Genomic DNA, 23,723 nt, shown 5'->3' on the forward strand with positions numbered 1-23,723 from the left:
AATTAAGCCCCTGGGACCTTGTGTGCGTAGTATGCCTATTAATGGGTATGTTGAGAAGGGTCTCCTGGGTTCCGGGAATTGGGCTGCCAGCGCGTGTCTGAGTTGTAAGTATCTGAAAAACCCTGCTCTAGGGACCTGGTATAATTGTTGCATTTGCTCGAATGAGACTAGTATTCCATCAATATATAGGTGTTCCAATGTGGTAATTCCCAGATTCAACCAGATTTGTCTGCCTGGTAGGTTCAGTAGGTGCGGCAGCACTCTGTTGTTCGATAAGGGGGTCTCCAGGGGGGTGTCTTCCCATCTAGTCAGTTGCCTACATGCCTTTCAGACATTTGTTGCAAGCCTATGGATGGGCAGCATTTGTTTTGTCAACAGTCCTGGTGCCTCAAGGAGAATCCAGAGTGACGTCTCTGAGAGGAAGTACATCAGGTGGTGCTCGGTGCTCGGAGCTCGGGAGGGGAGAGCCCGACAACCAGTGGCGTATATATCTGACTTGTCCCGCTATGTAATATATTTTGAAGTCCGGTAGTGCCATCCCTGCTAGTTCTTTAGGTTTTTGTAGGGTCTCTATACGGAGTTTGGCTCTGGACTTCCCCCAGATAAATGAGGTTATTAATGAGTTAGTTTTTTTGAAGAATTTTTGTGCTATAGTCGTTTCTGCGTGCTCTAACCGGTATAGGTATTTGAGGAGTATTATCATTTTAATAAGGTTTATTCTACCTGCTACAGATAGGGGTAGAGGGCTCCAGGCTTTTAGTTTTAGTTGCAGGGTTGTCAGTAGGGGTGCGATGTTTAGATCAAAGCTTTGGGTGTGGTCCCTAGTGATATAGATTCCTAAGTATTTGAATTGGGGAACAATTTGCAGGTTGTGGTATAACTCTCCCATTCTCGACTCCTCTCCCCTCAGTGGCATAAGGGTAGACTTCTGCCAATTGATACATAGGCCTGAGAAATTCCCGAACTCGTCTATTTGAGAGATGGCCAGCGGTAGGGTGTGTTTGGGTTCTGACATATAGAGTATTATGTCATCTGCATATAGTCCTATCTTATCCTCTCTAGGTCCGATCTGGATCCCTTTGTACTGTGCGTGTTGTCTGATCTTTAGGGCCAGGGGTTCTATGGCAATTGCAAATAGAAGGGGGGAAAGTGGGCAGGGCTGACGGGTCCCTCTGTGGAGTGGGGAGGAGGTGGAGATCAGACCGTTCGCCATTATCCTTGCCATCGGGTCGCTATATAGAATGGAGACCCATTTGATGAACGGCTCTCCGAATCCAAATTTTCGCAGGACCTCCATCAGGTATGGCCATTCTACTGAATCGAATGCCTTGGCCGCATCCAGTGAGGCCAAGGCCCAGTTCGCTCTCCACCGCCATCCCACCTGCGTGATTACCTGCATCCTTCTAATATTATCTGACGTGGGAGGTAACGTCAGGTTTAATGCAGGTGGTCTTCGGCCCACACTGCATGCCCCAGTCAGACTGGGGTTCTTTAGAAGTGGACACATGGAGTTACAACTCAGTGTGGACCGACAGCATGGGTGGGTCCCAGGAAGCCACCGGCGGTACATAAATATATCCCATTGCATTGCCCATCACAGCTGAGGTAACGTCAGGTTTAATGCAGGTGGGCTTCGGCCCACACTGCATGTCCCAGTCAGACTGGGGTTCTTTAGAAGTGGACACATGGAGTTACAACTCCGTGTGGACCGACAGCATGGGTGGCTCCCAGGAAGCCACCGGCGGTACATAAATATATCCCATTGCATTGCCTATCACAGCTGAGGTAACGTCAGGCTTAATGCAGGTGGGCTTCGGCCCACACTGCATGCCCCAGTCAGACTGGGGTTCTTTAGAAGTGGACACATGGAGTTACAACTCCGTGTGGACCGACAGCATGGGTGGCTCCCTGGAACCCATCGGCGGTACATAAATATATCCCATTGCAGTGCCCATCACAGCTGAGGTAACGTCAGCTTTAATGCAGGTGGGCTTCGGCCCACACTGCATGCCCCAGTCAGACTGGGGTTCTTTAGAAGTGGACACATGGAGTTACAACTCCGTGTGGACCGACAGCATGGGTGGGTCCCAGGAAGCCACCAGCGGTACATAAATATATCCCATTGCAGTGCCCATCACAGCTGAGGTAACGTCAGCTTTAATGCAGGTGGGCTAAAAATTAGTAGGATTACACTGTAGGCGAGGGCCCAAAAAATTGGTGTACCAACAGTACAAATGTACTTCAGAAAAATTGCCCATGCCCAACCAAGAGGGCGGGTGAATCCCATTAATCGCTTTGGTTAATGTGGCTTATTTTGTAACTAGGCCTGTAGGCAGCCCAGTTCAAATAAAAATTGGTTCAGGTGCAAGTTTCAACGCTTTATTGAATTGAGAATTGAAATGTATAAACATTGTTTACAAAAGTTATATGACTGAGCCTTGTGGGCCTAAGAAAAACTGCCCGTTCGGCGTTATTACGTGAGGTTGCAGGAGGAGGAGCAGGAGGAAGAGGATGAATATAATACACAGATTGATGAAGCTAAAAGGTCCCTGTTTTTGATGGTGATAGAGAACGATGCTTCTATCCGCGGGTGCAGCCTATGTATTGTTTAGGGTGCAGCCTATGTATCGCTGCTGTCCGCTGGTGGAGAAGAGAACTCTGGGGAAATCCAGGCTTTGTTCATCTTTATGATTGTAAGCCTGTCGGCACTGTCGGTTGACAGGCGGGTACGCTTATCCGTGATGATTCCCTCAGCCGCACTAAACACCCTCTCTGACAAGACGCTAGCCGCAGGACAAGCAAGCACCTCCAGGGCATACAGCGCGAGTTCAGGCCCCGTGTCCAGCTTCGACACCCAGTAGTTGTAGGGGGCAGAGGCGTCACGGAGGACGGTCGTGCGATCGGCTACGTACTCCCTCACCATCCTTTTACAGTGCTCCCGCCGACTCAGCCTTGACTGGGGAGTGGTGACACAGTCTTGCTGGGGAGCCATAAAGCTGTCAAAGGCCTTGGACAGTGTTCCCCTGCCTGTGCTGTACATGCTGCCTGATCTCCGCGGAACTGCGCCTTCTGCCACTAGCGCTGTCGAATGGGAATTTTACCATCAGTTTGTCCGCCAGGGTCCTGTGGTATAGCATCACTCTCGAACCCCTTTCCTCTTCGGGTATGAGAGTGGAAAGGTTCTCCTTATACCGTGGGTTGAGCAGTGTGTACACCCAGTAATCCGTAGTGGCCAGAATGCGTGTAACGCGAGGGTCACGAGAAAGGCATCCTAACATGAAGTCAGCCATGTGTGCCAGGTTACCTGTACGCAACACATGGCTGTCCTCACTCGGAAGATCACTTTCAGGATCCTCCTCCTCCTCAGGCCATACACGCTGAAAGGATGACAGGCAAGCAGCATGGGTACCCTCAGCAGTGGGCCAAGCTGTCTCTTCTCCCTCCTCCTCATGCTCCTCTCCCTCCTCCTCCTCCTTCTCTTCAACGCGCTGAGATATAGACATGAGGGTGCTCTGACTATCCAGCGACATACTGTCTTCCCCCGCCTATGTTTCCGAGCGCAAAGCATCTGCCTTTATGCTTTGCAGGGAACTTCTCAAGAGGCATAGCAGAGGAATGGTGACGCTAATGATTGCAGCATCGCCGCTCACCATCTGGGTAGACTCCTCAAAGTTTCCAAGGACCTGGCAGATGTCTGCCAACCAGGCCCACTCTTCTGTAAAGAATTGAGGAGGCTGACTCCCACTACGCCGCCCATGTTGGAGTTGGTATTCCACTATAGCTCTACGTTGCTCATAGAGCCTGGCCAATATGTGGAGCGTAGAGTTCCACCATGTGGGCACGTCGCACAGTAGTCGGTGCACTGGCAGATTAAACCGATGTTGCAGGGTGGCAGCGTCCGTCTTGGACTTGCGGAAATGTGCGCTGAGCCGGCGCACCTTTCAGAGCAGGTCTGACAAGCGTGGGTAGCTTTTTAGAAAGCGCTGAACCACCAAATTAAAGACGTGGGCCAGGCATGGCAAGTGTGTGAGGCTGCCGAGCTGCAGAGCCGCCACCAGGTTACGGCCGTTGTCACACACGACCATGCCCAGTTGGAGGCTCAGCGGCGAAAGCCAGCGGTCGGTCTGCTCTGTCAGACCCTGCAGCAGTTCGTGGGCCGTGTGCCTCTTCTCTCCTAAGCTGAGTAGTTTCAGCACGGCCTGCTGACGCTTGCCCACCGCTGTGCTGCCACGCCGCGCGACACCGACTGCTGACACATCTTGATTGCGAGACAGAGGTTGCGTAGGAGGAGGAGGAGGAGGGTGGTTTAGTGGAGAAAGCATACACCACCGCAGATACCAGCACTGAGCTGGGGCCCGCAATTCTGGGGGTGGGTAGGACGTGAGCGGTCCCAGGCTCTGACTCGGTCCCAGCCTCCACTAAATTCACCCAATGTGCCATCAGGGAGATATAGTGGCCCTGCCCGCCTGTGTTTGTCCACGTGTCCGTTGTTAAGTGGACCTTGGCAGTAACCGCATTGGTGAGGGCGCGTACAATGTTGCGGGAGACGTGGTCGTGCAGGGCTGGGACGGCACATCGGGAAAAGTAGTGGCGACTGGAAACCGAGTAGCGCGGGGCCGCCGCCGCCATCATGTTTTTGAAAGCCTCCATTTCCACAAGCCTATACGGCAGCATCTCTAGGCTGATCAATTTGGCTATGTGCACGTTTAACGCTTGAGCGTGCGGGTGCCTGGCTGCGTACTTGCGCTCAAACACTTGCGCTAGCGGCGGCTGGATGGTGCGCTGAGAGACATTGCTGGATGGGGCCGAGGACAGCGGAGGTGAGGGTGCAGGCCGGGAGACGGTAGTGCCTGTGTCCTGAGAGGGGGGTTGGATCTCAGTGGCAGGTTGGGGCACAGGGGGAGAGGCAGTGGTGCAAACCGGAGGCGGTGAACGGCCTTCGTCCCACCTTGTGGGGTGTTTGGCCATCATATGTCTGCGCATGCTGGTTTTGGTGAGGCTGGTGGTGGTAGCTCCACGGTTGATCTTGGCGTGACAAACCTTGCACACCACAGTTCGTCGGTCGTCTGCACTCTCAGTGAAAAACTGCCACACCTTTGAGCACCTCGGCTTCTGCAGGGTGGCATGGCGCGACGGGGCGCTTTGGGAAACAGTTGGTGGATTATTTGGTCTAGCCCTGCCTCTACTCCTGGCCACCGCACTGCCTCTTCCAACCTGCCCTGCTGCTGCACTTGCCTCCCCCTCTGAAGACCTGTCCTCCTTAGGCTTAGCAAACCAGGTGGGGTCAGTCACCTCATCGTCCTGCTGCTCTTCCTCCGAATCCTCTGTGCGCTCCTCCCTCGGACTTACTCCAATTACTACTACCTGAGTGATAGACAACTGTGTCTCATCGTCATCGTCCTCCTCACCCACTGAAAGCTCTTGAGACAGTTGCCGGAAGTCCCCAGCCTCATCCCCCGGACCCCGGGAACTTTCCAAAGGTTGGGCATCGGTCACGACAAACTCCTCCGGTGGGAGAGGAACCATTGCTGCCCATTCTGGGCAGGGGCCCGAGAACAGTTCCTGGGAGTCTGCCTGCTCCTCAGAATGTGTCATTGTAATGGAGTGAGGAGGCTGGGAGGAAGGAGGAGCAGCAGCCAGAGGATTCAGAGTTGCAGCAGTGGACCGCGTAGAACTCTGGGTGGTCGATAGATTGCTGGATGCACTTTCTGCCATCCACGACATGACCTGCTCACACTGCTCATTTTCTAATAAAGGTCTACCTCGTGGACCCATTAATTGTGAGATTAATCTGGGGACGCCAGAAACGTGCCTCTCTCCTAATCCCGCAGCAGTCGGCTGCGATACACCTGGATCAGGAGCTCGGCCTGTGCCCACAACCTGACTTGGGCCTCCGCGTTCACGTCCTCTAGGCCTACCCCTACCCCTCAGCATGGTGTATTACCAGTAGTGCAGAAACAGAACGCTGTAATTAAATGTGCCGCTTATTGGCCTGTGGTTGGAGGCTGACTTCGCTTACGGAACGCACAGCAGAGCCAGGAAAGAATTTTGCGCAAGCCTGTAGTGAGACGTAGGTGCGTATGACTGAGCTAGTGGAATTCCCAGCGCAGAAGCAGTCAAGTGTCGAAAGGCCACTAGTAGGCCTTAAGTATTTTGCTTCTATTTCTTTAAAGGCTGAGCTGAGACAGCAGACAGATACTGTAGGCAGCGTATATATGTATACTGTTTCCCTCTGGACAGGATGACGGCGGTAATGTAACGGGCAACGCAGAGCCAGGAAAGAATTTTGCGCAAGCCTGCTGTAACACTTAGCTGCGTAATAATTAGGACTACTACCCCCAGCAGAGACGCAGTACACTCAAGACGATCACAGGCAGCCCAAAGATAGTATTTTTCCCAAATTTGTTTGAAAAAACCCACTGCCTATATAGACAGTATATCTCTTTCCCTGCCTCACCAGTACTGGCCCTATACTATGTACAAGGACTGCAGACTGAGGACGCAATGCTCTGCACGCCCGATATACAAAAAAAAAAAAGTGCAACACTGCTCACAGCAGCCTTAACAGTACTGCACACGGTCAGATGTGGCCCTAAGAAGGACCATTGGGGTTCTTCAAGCCTAAAATAACTCCTAACGCTCTCCCTATAGCAGCAACACCAGCAGCAGCACTGTCCCTGATCTATGTGAGAATGCATCTGTGGCGAGCCGCGGGCGGGGCAGCTTTAAATACTCGGGTGACACCTGATCTCGCCAGCCACTCACTGCAGGGGGGTGGTATAGGGCTTGAACGTCGCAGGGGGAAGTTGTAATGCCTTCCCTGTCTTTCTATTGGCCAAAAAAGCGCGCTAATGTCTCAGAGATGAAAGTGAAAGTAACTCGAACATCGCGTGGTGCTCGTCTCAAGTAACGAGCATCTCGAACACCCTAATACTCGAACGAGCATCAAGCTCAGACGAGTACGTTCGCTCATCTCTACTAATTTTTCATATTACCTGATATGCTTTGGTCCATATATGTGTAAACAATATTTATTTTTTACCCTCAATTTCACTTTCCAATAAATCATGAATTTAGAGATAAACTTTATGAAACTTTTTAAGCCTCAACAACATGGCAGAGGTTTTGATCAGTGTGATCAAGATACTGAGACAGCCACTGATTGCTAAAAAAAAAAAGGGGCGAAAGTGCTCATCTGATCACAAAGTTATCTCCAATCTTGGCAGTTGCAAAAAATAGCATAGCTATGCAAATCAGCCATGCTCCTGCCGCTGATCTCATGGGTACATGATGTACACATCCGTCATGGAGCTCAATGCATGACGGGGTTCAAGCACTAATGTTTTTAAGCAAACTGACAAAACATTATCATGTTAACCCTTTAAATACTAAGCCTATTTTGGCATTAAGGCCTATAGGAATGGTTTCCTTTTTGTGTCGCTGTATTTAGAGAGACTTAACTTTTTGTAATTTTATTTTAAGGCAGCTGTATGTTAGAAAACATAAAAATAGATACACAAATCTCATTTTCCCTTTACACACTGCTTTAAGGAAAAAAAGGAAACAATAGAGCCCCAACATATAACTGCTATTGCCACGTCTGTAATAAGCCATACGATAAAACTAATACATTATTTATCACACATACAAACATAGCAAAATAAAAAAGAACAAACAGTAAAAAATTTAATAAAAAACACTGCCAAAATGGCTGTTTTCTTGTTCACGGCTGCTATAAAATAATTACCGTATATACCGGCGTATAAGGCGACGGGGCGTATAAGACGACCCCCCAACTTTCACCTTATACGCCAGTAATACAGTGGAGAAAAAAAAAATCAGTACTCACCTCCCCCGGCGTTCTGTCGCGCTCCGGCAGGCTGTCGCTCCCTCCTGGTCCCGGCAAAGCATTGCTTTCTGAATGCGGGGCTTGAAATCCCCGCCTCCAGAAAGCTAATACACACGCCGTCAGCCAGTTACAGCCATTCAATGGCGTCATTGAATGGCTGTGATTGGCTAAAACACACGTGGCTTCAGCCAATCACACCCATTCAATGACATCATTGAATGGGTGTGATTGCTAACACACGTGCGCCTTCAGCCAATCACAGCCATTCAATGATGTCATTGAATGGCTGTAACTGGCTGACGGCGTGTGTATTAGCTTTCTGGAGGCGGGGATTTCAAGCCCCGCATTCAGAAAGCAATGCTCTGCCGGAGACCAGGAGGGAGCGACAGAACGCCGGGGGAGGTGAGTACTGATTTTTTTTTTTGACACTTTTTTTTGTATTACCGGCGTATAAGACGACCCCCGACTTCAGAGCAGATTTTTCGGGGTTCAAAAGTCGTCTTATACGCCGGTATATACGGTAAATACAAAGGGATTAAAACATTTTTGCTACAGCTTGCCCTCCAAAAACAAGCTCCCATGCAGCTCCATTAATGGTAAGAAAAAAGTTATAGATCTCTGAATATGACCATGCACAAAAAAAATGCTTTCATGAAAAAGATGCTTTTATGCCTCATGTCCACTAGCAAAATTTAATTACGGATTCCGCATGCGGATTATGCGGGTGAAATTTTGCCCATAGGAAATCATTGGCCATCTGCAGGTCAATTAAATTGAATTTTGCACCCGCGAATGGCATGTTAATCGATTTGCCTTATAAGCCACCATAGCTGGAAGACCAAAGGCCATATTCAAGCTTCCGGGTGCCATACACAACTCTACAGGATCCTGTGATCCCATAGCAGGATCCGATGGGCAAGAGAGCCCCCTCGGTCAGCATTTTACATGCCGTGGTCGCACTGACCGCTGCACATTAAGGATTAAACGGCACGGATTTCTCTGGTCCCTGCTGTTTGAGAAGGTCTCAGGCTGTTATCAAACAGTTGAGCACCTGCTACCCTGGGCACAGGATACCCGTGCCAGACTTTTGATGCAGCCCCCATCAAAAGACGGCACACAAGAATAAAGCCCCTTAACAGATGCAGTCAACAGGCGTATGGGCAGCTGTTAAAGAGTTAAGATATTCTGGCAAAAATATACGTGGACTGTACATCTCGATACACGAATAACTAAAACAAGGCTTTAAAGCATGACTTTTGCAAGAAGAGCACTTTGGCTACAATTCTGTAACCATTGAAATGCTTTCTAAATAAAATCACATTGCATCTAAACTTTTAAGATGGAGTCTGCATGAAATTGACTTGTACTTACCAGAGACCCACTGGAAAATTAGGTCTACTATTTCAGTTCTAATCTCTCCATTAAATTGTGCATGAGACTGTGGGAAGGCATTGTGAAATGCTGTGAATATGGCTTGTGACAAGTAGTCTGGATACATCTGCCAGAAAACAATTTTAATTACCAAAATCTGTAAATATTTTCAAGTAGATTAAGAAACAAGTAAACATACAGTATTAAGATACAAGTTCTACGATTAGGAATGGCATGTAAAGTCCTTTGTGTATTTGTAGAATGGTTCACCAAAATCTCTTTAAATATAAAATTGCCAGAAACACAATTCAGAATGTAGCCACTTGTAAAGTATAATTGAAAGCTCTATCACTGCATACAATAGCCCACATCTGTAAAGTAGTTTACAGCAGTATTTGCAGTAAATCGTAGAAAAATATGATGTGGGAGAATTTGTGATTTTTCTTCTTTCACCAAATCTAGAAAGAGGCATGGTCTCTAAGGAGACATTGTTTAGAACACATTGACCTCTTTATGACCAAGGATATACATGTACATCCTTGGCCACTTTCTAGATTTGGTGAATGAGAAGAAAAATCACAAATTTTACTGTTAATTTGTCCCACATTATATTTTTCTACAATTTACTGCAAATATTGGTGTAAACTGATTTACAGATGTGGGCTGTGGAGAAGGTAGAGAGCACACTTGGGAATCAAGGCTGCTCCACACCCACTGGAAAGTGCTGTCCAGTGCCGTGATTGAGCGCATGTCTGCAAGACCCCATTGATTTTAATGGGAGCATTATACTATGATTAATGCAGTGTTAATTGCAGTAAAAAGCGCCTGTGTGAGAGAGGCCTGACTGTCCCATTTTCTATTTATTGAATGTGCAGGAATCCATGCATGTTGTGAAAGCAACCTATTTAGATAAATGAGAAGGAATTTCAACAATTCTTGGAACACAAATAGATGATTGAATTTTACATACCATGTGTATTGTATTCTATTTCTTGGATAGGGGTAATGAGTTTAAATAGGTAAGTAACTGGCTCAATGAAAGAAGCTGAGGGTGGTTATTACTGGTATATTCAAATTGGGTCATTGTTACTAGTGGGATACCACAGGGGTCAATGTTGGGCTCTATTCTTTTAAATATATTCATTAGCAACCTCATAGAGGGATTTCACTGTGAGATATCAATGCTTGCAGATAATACAAAACAGTGTAAAGTAGTTAAAGGGATTTTACTAAGGCAGAATAGTCTATATTATCATAAGCCCTTTCACAGTACGAGACATGTACTAAAATTATTATTCTTTACTAATTTAGATATGCTAAAAACAACAGGGCACTAGATAGCGCTCGTGTGACCCTCACAAGGAGGAAAGGGGAACAGCGACCTAGACAAACACACACATGGAAATTCCAGAGACGGGCAACAAATATGTCTCCTCGGGGTTTACGCCCCCACTATTGGAGATCAAACATGCTTTCGTCAGAATCTATCTCACTGCAGTGCAAAAATTATTTTGCAGTGACAGATAGATTTACTAAATGTGTTGGTTGCACCAAAATAGTCTATAGTTCTGATGTAATACTTGATTTAAACTGGGCTGTTGGTTCAGTATGTTACTTGGTTGCGTTGTTGATTATTTAGGGGTTTGGTTCATCCACTATTAGTTCATCAGGAACCTTCCTAGCCCTTATAGAAGGGGTAAGTAACCATTCATCATATATGCACGCTCATGCATTCAACACAGACACAGCTAAATAAGTGTCTGGTCTGAATAAACTCTAAAGGCAATCTGTTGATGATACTGGCTAATGTGGGTAAATACGAAAATACAAATACCAGACCTTGGTGCACGTGCCTTGTTTAAATAGCAGTGAATTTCCTCTGCAAGTCAACTGTGCCTATACACCTCTATCTGGGGGACAGACGGGGACTTTACTGTATGGGGCCACGTGCACCAAGGTCTGGTATTTCTATTTTCGTATCTGCCCACATTAGCCAGTATCATCAACAGATTGCCTTTAGAGTTTATTCAGACCAGACACTTATTTATCTGTGTTTGTGTTGAATGCATGGGGGTGCATATATAATGAATGATTACCCCTTCTATAAGGGCTAAGGAGGTTCCTGATGAAGTACTAGAGCAGTAGGGAAACGCGTTGAACCAAAACCTTAAATAATCAACAACGCACTCAAGTAACATACTGAACCAACAGTCAAGCTTAAATCAAGTATTATATCAGAACTATAGACTATTTAGTAAATCTATCAGTCACTGCAAAAAAATGTTTGCACTGCAGTGAGATAGATTCTGACGAAAGCATTTTTGTTCTCCAATAGTGGGAAGGTGAGCCCCGAGGAGACATATTTGTTGTCCATGTCTGGAATTTCCATGTGTGTGTTTGTCTAGGTCGCTGTTCCCCTTTCCTCCTTGTGAGGGTCACACGACTGCTATCCAGTGCCCTGTTGTTTTTAGTATGTCTAAATTAATAAAGAATAATAATTTTTAGTACATGTCTATACTGTGAAAGGGAAAAGTAGTGTAGCAGACATGATGATTAGTTAGCGTAAAATGTCTATTGATTTGTATAAACTAGATGTATTACACAGCTGTAGTGATTTAACTCTGCAGAGGCTAATGGCTGCAGAATTTCATTATGGTAGTTGCTGGACAATGGCATGGTGAAAGATGTGTGCTATAATGTTAGCGTAATGTACAGCTCTCCTCCAGCCTCTAAGAGTTAAAGTCACATTCCTATACTGTATTACTTGTATGCATTTTGGACGTTTTCCCCCAGCCCTTCCTCACTCTTAACTTCTGAAACAAAGGAACTACTTTTGCCTGACCACATGTTGGTGAAACAAAGACTGGCTCATACTTTGGACTTGAGAGAGAGGTGGGGAGGGGGGGAGGGGAATTCCATATGGTCCAACGTATGAGAATCCTATATGTTACTGATGTAATCTATTCTACGCCCATAAAGGGCAGGTATTATGTGTTTCAATATATTGAGGATCTCGAGCATTGTATAGCTCAGATCCAGTTTAGACCTGAGACGTAGAACTTGTGTCTGACTTGATTGTTTTAAGGCATGCACATGCCATACTATACAATTAGGAAGCTACAGAATACCCTGAAACCTGCTGGAGAAAAACATAATCCAGTTCACTAGTTAACGGGGTTGTACCAAAATCAACTTTTAGGACCTATTTACAGGATAAGAGATAAAAGTCTAATTGGTAGGGGTCTCACTGCTGAAACTTCCACTGATTCAGAGAAAAGGGGTCCCATGTCCCCCTCGTCTTATGACTGCGGGGTCACTGCACTCACCCGCAGTAACATCTGACTGAATTTAGCGGTAGACGTGTATTAAGAAAGCGCTGTGGAATAAGTTGGCGCTATACAAATAAAGATTATCAAGAAAGACATATAGTTTAAAAGTTTGAGCAGTTTCAAACCAAAGTTATAAGTGGAATGGAAGGACTACAATACCCAGAGAGTTTATCAAAATTAGGCTTATTTAGTTTAAAAAAGAATGGCTGAGGGGGTGACATAATAATGTATGAATTTATCAGGGGTCAATACAGAGATCTCTCCTATGATATATTTATACCCAGATCAGTAACAAGGAGGCATCCTTTACATCTAGAGGCTTTTACACTAACCTAGAAGACAATATAGTGTATGGGACACTCTGTGAGAGAAAGTGGTGATGGTGAATTTGCTAAAAGAATTGTCAAGGGGCCCTTAAATTATTCTTGAGTGCAAGAATATCATATGTTGTAGCCAATAGATTACTAGAGATGGTTTGTTGATCCAATGATTTATTTTGATTGCTATATTTGAATTGGGAAGTAATTTTTTTCTCCTAAGATGAGGTTAATTGTCTTTTGTCTGACATGTTTATCTTTCTTTTGGATCAGCATTGCAATATAATAGGCTAAAGTGGATATCCCTCTGTCTATTTTTATTTTTATGAGCTATGTCACTAGTAATGAAAAATGACTATGTTCCAAGGTCACTGTTCAGCAGCCTATTTTCAACAACTACTTCCTCTTCTACATGATAGCTATGACTCATCACCTGGCCACAATGGACAATTGCAGTCAAAGAAGTGCCTTTTCCATGGATGAAACAGCAAATTATTTGGGGTAATTCCAAGAGCTTTTAACATTTTTTATTTTTCAGTTGACTTAGCTGTATACATAAACATAATTTATCATGATGTTTTATCATTTTTGGGGTTAAATAGAAAGGAAAATGTCATATATGCAATTTTATTGCTATGGTGTGTCATCTGTAACAGGTAGTGGAAGCAAGGTGGCATTATTATGTAAGCCTAGTAAACGTGGCTATTCCTTGAGCTCTGCTGTTTGTCTCTTACCTTTTGGGAATTCCTAAGTAGGGCCTTCCTCTCCACTCTGCTGTACTATGTTGAATGGACTGATTGGTTAACAGGGTGCTGTGTCTCCTGGTTGGCCAATCAGCCATAGTATGAGTATATTTAGCCTGGTCACACCCATACCTGAGTGTGGTTCATTCTGTATTCTAGCGGTTTGTGTTAGGATGTGTGCTGTGCAGCTCTCTGTCTAGATCCAGGTTGGTATATAAGTCTCACTCTAGGTTGTATCAAATGGGTGTAGTTTATTTGTTGGTGTTTGAGTCTACACTCTGTGTTCTGTCTGGGTTAGCCTGGATGCAGATTGAATTTCATGTTCTATTTGGTGTCATTTCTGCCCCTCCGTGTGTGAACGCCTGAATCCCACACCATCCATTAGTGTACAGATGCCTGGTGTGGTCTGAATTGCTGGATGCATTACCATAATCATTTTTATAACAAATGTAAAATGTATTTATTTTTTCCCCCCATTATTTTGGTTGCTTGTATTGCTGGACACATCACCATAATAATTTTATATGACAAATGTAAATGTCATTGTTGGTGTGCGCTATAGACCAGGGGTGTGAGTTTCCTCATGCTGTGGAATGTGTTTACCAGCTGATACTCATTTATTGGTTTAGTCAAAAGACCAGTGTCAGTGCCTATGGTTGGTTAATGTGAGGGAGGGGGTGACAACTATACCATGTCATATCCTTTTGTATTATTGAAGGCCTTGATTTACAATGTGATGCCATGCTAGGAGTAAGGCTACATGAAAGCCGAAGCGTGTTAGCTTACTTTTTTATTCCTGTGCTTTTTTTGTAAGAATGCTGGTACTGGATTGAATCATAGAATCATAGACTGGTAGAGTTGGAAGGGACCTCCAGGGTTATCGGCTGCAACCCCCTGCTCAGTGCAGGATTCACTAAATCATTCGTGCGGATTTTGACTTGATTTCAGAAGACACAGCTGATTTCAGAAGACACAGAGCTCATCTTCGGCTGTTAGTGCACTTCCTTCACCCGCTGGCCTGTACTAAGTGCAGTGCAGCTGGTCAGACGTTGGCACAGCATTTTCGCCCTGTGTAAATATGGGCGGAAGGGGTGTCTTACCTGTACTTTATCATCTATTTCTGGCCCCTCCTTTCCACTGGTTTGATAATTCGTTTTCAGGCAGCCACAATGGCTGCTGCCATTGTCTAACAATCTAATAGACCAGTGTTTCCCAACTCCAGTCTTCAGGGCACACCAACAGGTTATGTTTTCAAGATAACCCTGCACCCTCCCGCCCCAGGACAGAATTTTGCCCCCAAACTGAAGGATCAGTTTAAGTTTATTGTTAAATAATATTCACAGGTCCTTTTCCATGTCAGTTTTACCCAGTGTTGGTATGTATGTTCCCTTTTATAAGTGCATAACCTTACATTTACCAGAGGTAAACTTGATTGGACACTTCTTTTCCGAAGCCTACGATTTATCCAGTGTCTTTTGTAACATTAAACTGTTCAATGATGTGTTAATAACTTTACAAAGTTTAGTGGCATCTGCAATAATTGACATCTTACTGTGCAATCCCTCTACAAGGTCATTAATAAATAAATTAGTGAGAATAGGGCCTAATAGTGAGCCTGTGGTATGCTACCCTAGCAGTCCATAGCTACAGCACCCTGTACTCTGTTTCCTAAGATGAATAAAGAATATGGTGCAGCTAATAAGCTATGCCAGGATATTCCTGATATTGTTCACCGCTACTTTTTTTGCAAAAATTTTTATAGATTGAATAAAAACTCGCTCCTTAGGCGGCCTCGGTCAGATTAGTGTTTTTTCCATGCATGAATAGGCGGGTAAGAAGATGGCGTCTATTAGAACCAATGCTTTCCTATAAAAGTGTTCACATGTATGTATTTTAGAGGTGAAAAATACTCGCACCTGCCAAAGATAGGACATGCTAGTGCAACTCACATCTAAAGGTCTGTGGTGCATGCAAAAACAGGACCTGTCCTATTTTTAGAGCGTGCTTTTCATAGACTGCTATGGGAGCTGAAAAACACGCACCACATGCCTCTGATTGTGTAAACGGGCTACTTCAAATAGCTGAAATTCACCCAGTCACGCAATTTTTTTCCACACGTGAGGGGTGATCTTTTTGCGCGCCTCTTCGTGCGTGGAAAAAACGCTCATCTGACCGAGGCCTTATATGCTATTTAAACAAGTACCAGATATGCTAGTATTGCATCAATTGCTTCTATACACATAAGCTTTTTCAAATATGCTTAGTATGGAGATGATTACGAACGAGGACATTATAGGACAAATTTGGACAGCAATTATTAAACAAAGGAAGCTAATGTGAAATATTGTAAACATATTACCTGGAAAAAAAGGTCTTTCACATCTTGTGGAATACTGCAGAATAGATCAACAAAAGTATCTGAGATCCGGTTGAAGAGGTAATCTTGCTCAACTTTCTGAGGCTGATAAAAATAGTACTATGTAATTAAGTATGAAGGTTTAAAGAAAAAAACAAAACTGCACTTTTGATAAGTGTTTATTTTTTGTGGGCATTTACATACGGCAAATTGATTTTCCTATTGTGTTGAGTTTTCGAATTCTTGAACATGCAACATCTTTTTGCCTTTATCAAGGGTTTTCAGGTTACTATTAGAGATGAGCGAGCATGCTCGGATAAAGCAGTTACTCAAGCGAGCATCGCTCTTCTTGAGTAACTGTTTACTGCTCCGAGCACGCTCAGTGGAGGGAGGCGGGGGCGTGGGTGAGCGGCGGGCGGTAGCGGGGGGGGGGGGGGGGGGAGAGTGAGAGAGATCTCTCTCGCTCAAGTAACTGCTTTATCCAAGCATGCTCGCTCATCTCTAGTTACTATGTTACTACATGTTACTGGGGCAGCATGGTGGTTTGGGTGGTTAGCACTAATGCCTTGTAGTGCTGGGATCTTAGGTTCAAATCTAACCAAGGACAATTAACGCATGGAGTATGTATATTTTCCCGGTGTTTGTATGGGCTGTGAGCCCAATGGAGACAGAACCAGATATCAAGTGATGTACGGCGCTGAGAAATATATGTATGAACTACATAAACAAGTGAAATAAATAAAACGGGCTTTCTGGAACTAAAAGAAAATGGAATGTAATAAAATAGAAAAATAAGCCATACACACCTCCCTCCAGTACAGCAGTCACATGCTGTTCAGCCAATCCAATCACAGGCTTCAGCAGTTATGTGCCATTCATGATAGTATTGCCACCAAAGTCTGTGATTGGCTAAGAGAGAAGATATGTCTTAGGATGAACTGATCCAAGAGAATGACCAAGGTGTTCACTATAGAACAAAGGGGATAAAGGAACCAATCCCGAGTCTAACCATCTTCTGCTGAGGAAGTTCCCTACCCAGCAGACTATCAGGATGTGTATTGTGGCTCTCAGACAACAGCAGGACGCTGCTTGAAAGCACTGCTGAACTGCAGGTTATCGTTGTGTTTGAAGAATGTGACTCAGTGGCACTGTCAGACTGGATAGGATTGGATTCCCCTCTAACATTAGAATCCAGTAAAAAATGACAGGTAAACGAGCTGACCTGAATAGTTGGAGAGGAGACCACCCACTGCTGTGCTATGTACAGTGCATAGCTAGCGGAGAGGAATGAGAGATGCAGTGATGCTGAAGAGTAATATCACCAGGCCAGAATACCTGATTAAGTGGGCACGTGTCACTGAGAAAATGAAATGGCCTTATTAAAGGAAGGATACTGAGATCGGATACAAATTTCTAACAGGGTCCCTAATTGGCTGACTAAAATATGCGCTCAAGGTGCCTGGTGCCGCAGAAAATTGTACCTTAATTCATAATTAATTAAAGCAATTACATTATTCCGAATACATTGTATACTAACTTAAAGTTAACTTTATAAATGCAGTACCAGCACTAAGCACAAACACCAAATACAATACATACAGTACTAGAACTAAGCTCATTACATATAACAAAGTTATGCTAGCTATTACTATAGAAATTTGTACTATAGGAAATTACACCTCCCGGTATGATCTGAAAAGTCAAGCAGTCAAAAGCAGAATAAATATTTACATTAAGTGAATCTAAGGCAACATCTTCACTGGAGTAGTTTGCTCTTTTCTTCTCCATCTGGCTCAGATCAATATGACCTTGATAATGCAGCTTGCTACACGTAATTGGCTCTGAATTTTTATAGTTCCTTTCCTTCTTTGCAAAGGCAATCTCCTCACAGTGCCACACACTGTGTCCATATATATCAGTGCTACACACTGTGCCCCCGGAAAATAATAGCTTCAAACTCTGTGTATCCTAAATATAATAGATCACATTATACCCCCTGAATAGGATAGCTTCACGTATAGTGTGCCCCTGAAGAGAATAGTGCCACATACTTTGCCCCCTGAATATAACAGTATCACACACTGTGCTACATGCTGTGCCACTGACTATAATGGCTCCATGCGCTGCGCGCCTGAATATAACTGTGTTTTACACGTGCCCAATGGAAATAATAGTATCACACACTATGCTACCTGAAAAGATCATAAATTGTGTCCCCTTATAATGGCACCAACTAGCCCCCTGAATATTACAATGCCACACTGTGTTCTCTGCATAATAGAAGTGCCACAGACTGCACCATAAAAATATTACTGTAGTGCCCCTGAAAATCTCAATGCTACATATTGTACTATACCCTAAAAAGCAGTGTCAAACTCAGACGAGCATACGTTTTCTGAAAAGCGTCCTTTTAAATCAACTTACCTTAAATTTCTGAAGAAAAAACCACCAGACACAATCTTTAAATATGGCTACTGACTTCTCAGATAGAAGTAACTTTAATAATATTTTTCCACTTCCTTCCTAGGAAATATAAATAAACTCATATTTGAAAGTATACTGCAAATACCCTGTGCAGGTCAGGCACCTGTCCCAGCCTCCATTAAATGTTAAAGTCAGCAGCTTTTTCTGGTAAATTTGCTAAACAAAAGGCAGTAACACAGTATGAAAAAGCCTAACAGTAGTATTGGTCAGTCATACGATATAATGGTATCCTGGGAAAAAAATTCTTAAACGAATGTCATTATAGTCTATGAATGACGGATGCCACTGTTGGGCACGCATGTAGCACACCCATATGCTATAATGATATCCTCATGAAAAGATATTGAATAGTTCGTCACATATCTAATAAATTGATGCCTGTGATGGATGCTATACACCTATACGCTACTGTGGTATCCATTTAATGATTTTTTTTTAACAGAATGCACCGGGATAGAATAGTGTAGTCTCCTACACTATTATCATAGAATCATATGATAAATACATTCTTCTACATGTGACAGTGATTGTTCTCAAGTAATGTACACTGCAACTATCTGGAATTTCATCTATAGGTCTTAACAATAGGGCATCTCAACAACATTCATTCAGTTCTGCCCTCATTGAATACAGGATTTAGCAGCTGATTGGTGGGATCCTGTCATCTGACATACACTGCTTATTTTAAATGGTTACAGCCCTCACTGCAGCTATAGCCTTTAGACTCATTTAGGCCTCCCTCACACAGGCGTTTTTGTACAGCGTTTACCGCTGCTTTTTCAGCGCTGCACTAAATGCTCTACAACGCTCCCATTCATTTCAATGGGGCTGCTCACACAAGCATCAAAACGCAGCGTTTCTAACGCTGCTCTTTGACAGCAATACATGTTCTATCTTTGGCCGTTTTCGGCCTTACCTCGTCCATTGAAATGAATGGGCAGCAATTTCCGCGCTGACGAAAATGTGGCACGACTTGGTGCCACGTTTTAGGCAGTGCTAAATGCCCTAGTTACACTACCTGAGGGGAAAAAAATCCATACTCACCTGACAGGTGCGTAGGGGATTCTCCGGACCTCCGTGCAGGCTGCCGGGCACTTGTCAAGCCGGCAGAGGATCTTTTGCTAGCGACCAAGCTTAAAATCCCAGCCTCCAGCAAGAGATTGCTTTAATTGGCTGAGCGCTGCTCAGTGACAGCCCGCTCAGCCAATCACAGCCAGCGCTGTATGCTCCAATGAATTGGTGTGAATCGAGCATCCAGCGCTGGCTGTGATTGGCTGAGCAGGCTGTCACTCAGCGTTGCTCAGCCAATCAGAGCAATCTCTTGCTGGAGGCGTGGATTTCTAATCTCTGTCGTTAGCAAAAGATCCTCTACTGGCTTGACAAGTGCCCGGCAGCCTGCACGAAGGTCCGGAGAGTCCCTGACATCACCTGTCATGTGAGTAAGGATGCGTTTTCAAAACGCTGGCATATCACATGCCAGCAGTGCTGAAACTGGGTGAAATCTGCAGTAAAGGCAGCGTTGAAAAACGCTGCGTTTCTGCAAACACCTGTGTGAGGGAGGCCTTAGACAGTGTTCAAAATATTGTTACCGACTTCTGTTGTTCTACGTCATTAAAGGTACAAAACAATGAGAGTATCAACAACGTCGGATTCTTTATCTGCCAAGCACCAGCTGCGCCTGATGAACCCCAAGGGTCAGGTGGGTTTCCGGCATGGTGTCTGGCATTTTACCAGAAAAAAAACACTGTATGCTGCTGTAGGTTTTTTTTGTAATTTAACAGAATCTGTAATAAAGGCTTCAAAAATACCTCCAATTCAGATGTGGCCTAAGTCGCAAGTGGACTTTTTTTGACTCATTCACGTCAAAGCGAAATAAACTAAATCAACGCAAATAGACACTAAATGTCAGAGAGATCATGTAACTGAATGTCCACAAATGAAGAATGTCACCACTAAAATTGCTGACAAAGAAACCAAGAGCTGTCACTGGCTAGACACTGAAAGCATATTGCTAGGATATGCTACCAGATTCCAATCTGAAGGGGCCTGACTATGCGGTTGTCCAGAGAAAGCACTATATCAATACGTCTAGTACTCTTATGCAGAACTATTTTGGCTAGTAATTTTTTTTGGCATCATGTGGCATAATTAATTTTAAATGTATGTGAATTGAAGGCCTTTAACCCTTTGCAATCCAATTTTGGATTCAGGGTTTCTTAGGGGGCTTTCTCTTTCTGCCATTATACAATGGCGCCACCTGCTGGCTAGAGCCAGTACTGCAGTATTGGACATGCTGGAGAGGCCCCGACAACAGAGCGGCCAGTAATATACAGTAAGAATACCCTGCCGGACGTCTTCCGACATCAGAAGCTGTACAGACTTCAATCAGAATGTCTTTAGACGTCAGACAGTGGATTGGAAAGGGTTAAAGATGTTGCCTGTTGATTTACGAGGTGTGTCTGTAGAGAGCCCAAAGACTTGACTTTTATGCTGTACTTCGCATCCTAAAGTTGCATTCACTTGTAGTGGAAACGCTGTGGATATTCTGCAATGGAAACTTCTGCTGCAAAATCCGAAGCATCTATATGTCAAATTCTGCACCTTTGGTGCAGTTTGTGACTGATATCCAGCAGTGTATCTGCAGTTGATTTGAACCTGCAACTCCACTCCTCTCATCTCATTTGAACCCTCACTTTAGCACACATCCCTCACTCAGCAAGCGCTACGAAGGGCCGCCGCTTCTGGTCATGTGATGCAGAAGTGCACAAATCAGCTGACCAGCAGTGGCGCTCAGTAACGCTATTTGGGTGAAAGATATGCGTTGCAGCGAGGGCTCAGTATGAAGTGAGAGGAGTGGTATTGGATGTTCAAATTAGCTGCTGATCTGCAGTTGAATAGCAATCGTGCAGAATTTGATGCTGCTTTTGATGCAGAGATGCTGCAGATGTTTCCACTAATTTTTTCTGCTATAGGAGGATCCACAGTATTTCCGCTACATGTGAACATACCCTAAAAGAATGGGCTGTGCATCCTTTAGTAGCATACCTTTAGCGTTTGGACTTTAGCAACATTCTGTAAGATCTGAAGTGCCTTAAGGTTTCCAGGTAAGTCTGTTCTCTCAAACACAGAAAATACACAATTCTGAGAAAGAAAACATACATCATTTAAAAAATAAATTCTCATACAACCTATAGCTATTCAGTAAAGGTTACGTTACCATGTAATGTATTATTTGCTAATTTTACCTATGGGCACTTTGTTTTAAATATAATTTTAATTTTAAGTTTACATAGCGCTCCTCCGAACTTACTTTACCAGGGAATTATATAACTAGGCATGCCTTAATATAAAGTTATCATTGGCATTGGAATCAGTAACTTTAAAAAATAGGTAAAGTGACTGAATAAAACCTTAATGTCCCTCAGACATGCTACAAATAATTTAAAAAGGGTGAATTTGATGGATAAATCCTTAATTGTATCATTATTAGACTAGAAACATATTAACTGATCAATTACAACTGTATTAGTTCAACACAGTTCTCCTTTTCCTCATATATTATTTTGGTAAGTGCCTAAAGAGGAGAGTTTGTGATTACAGTGCTAAGAACACTATTAGTAATTTAATAAGAGTACTAATATGCCTTTCTTTAGGACATAAAAAAATATAAAAATAAAGTGTCACCAACACAATTCAAGTACATTCTTGGTTTTAACCTTTTTAGCTGAATGCATTAAAGGGAGTCTGTCAGTTTGAACCTGCTGTCCAAACTGCAAACAGAATGTTCTAGAGGAGGAGGAGTTGAGCAAATTAATATATAATTTTATGGGGAAAGATTCAGTAGAACTTGTATTTTATTCATTTATTTATTTGCTCATTCTGAGCTGAACAGTCCAATGGGCGGAGCCATCAGTGATTTACAGCTACCCCTGTATGTACACTCATACACAGATCGCTACCAGTCACTGATAGGACTGCCCATTGGACTGTGGTAGTTCATTTGTGTTTTCAAATATACTTTCAGGTTAATGAAATAAAATCAAATAATTGGTCTACCTATTTTCTCATTTTCCTTTTTCCCAAACATATCCTTCTTTTCATTAAAGGCATACAGCAAGAAAAGGACACCACTGTATACCAACTATATATTTTTGCTGTAAAGTGAACTTTTTTTTTGCTTTTTATTCTTTAAGCAGAACCAAAATACAGTATGTACTGACTTTCATCATATGAAAAAGCTATACTTTTTAGGCAGAAACCAAAGAATGGCAACAACATGCAAATTACATTTACTATCAGAGGTATACATACCTATAATAAATACTCTAACCACATTAAATAATGCAAGGTTCTTGGTATATAATTTAATCAAATCATATTGGCCCATCTACCAATGTCTAGGTGACCAAGCTATCAGAAGGGTCCTAACGCTAATACCAAGTTTAATCTTAACCTGGGAAAGGCTTAGTCCCAAGAGAGGAGAATTCTTAGAGTTACCCTTATTAACCCTTAGAATGTATAGTTTTATAAATATGAAATGTTGATGTGGACATTCAGGCATCAAAGGCCTTCATCATGAAGAGGTTTATAAGTATTTTCACAGCTGCATAAATAATTTAAAAGTGTGTGGTTTTATGGATAAAGCCAAATTGTTCATTAGGCCTTGTTCACACGAGCGTTGTTTTGCACACGCTTAAAAAAAAATACTGCACGGATCTGAAAAAAAAACAAAAAACGCCTGATCGAAGGTCCATGCCCATTGCCTTCAAAGTGGCCGCCGCTGCTGCCGGCGGCCCCATTGAAAGTAATGGGATACCGGCAACCACTGCAGTGATTTTCGGGGAAGGGCTTTAAATATAAGCCCTTCCCTGAAAATCATCCCTAGCTTGTGTAAAAAAATATATATACACCGGTACTCACCTCTGTGGCAGGGAATTCTTTACTCCCCGTGGGGAATATTTACACGCAGCATGGACCTTCCCGACGTGCGGATGTCCTATCTTTTGCAGGTGCGCAAATTTGCATGCCTGCAAAAGACGGACATGTAAACACACCATTGGAAACCAACGGTTCTAATAGACGTGCGGTTTTGTGTGCACATAAGTGCGCGCAAGACAACGCTTGTGTGAACAAGACCTTAGAGTGCCATTTTCGAAATAAAATATTGGACCTTTTTTGGTATCATCATTAATTTGCCCTTAAGTTTCTATAGCTTTTGTAATATATGATTTTTTTTAGGGTTTCATTTTTTTTATTTTCCAGATCTTTTGCATA

The 23,723-nt window shown here is 43.8% G+C and overlaps 1 protein-coding gene across 2 annotated transcripts in view; it reads right to left on the bottom strand.

Annotated features, from left to right (window-relative positions):
• The window catches only part of FAM227B (family with sequence similarity 227 member B), a 360,605-nt gene that overhangs the window by 277,518 nt on the left and 59,364 nt on the right, over positions 1–23,723 (bottom strand). For both annotated transcript variants that reach the window (XM_066592624.1, XM_066592625.1), the window contains exons 5-8: positions 21,495–21,590; positions 18,390–18,488; positions 15,969–16,070; positions 9,221–9,347 (exon numbers count right to left, since the gene is read on the bottom strand). In XM_066592624.1, the coding sequence (XP_066448721.1) occupies positions 9,221–9,347; positions 15,969–16,070; positions 18,390–18,488; positions 21,495–21,590 (424 nt within the window). The remainder of the gene's footprint in view (positions 1–9,220; positions 9,348–15,968; positions 16,071–18,389; positions 18,489–21,494; positions 21,591–23,723) is intronic.

Source organism: Eleutherodactylus coqui, chromosome 2 (assembly GCF_035609145.1).
Source record: "Eleutherodactylus coqui strain aEleCoq1 chromosome 2, aEleCoq1.hap1, whole genome shotgun sequence".
In the NCBI taxonomy this organism is placed as follows: Eukaryota; Metazoa; Chordata; class Amphibia; order Anura; family Eleutherodactylidae; genus Eleutherodactylus; species Eleutherodactylus coqui.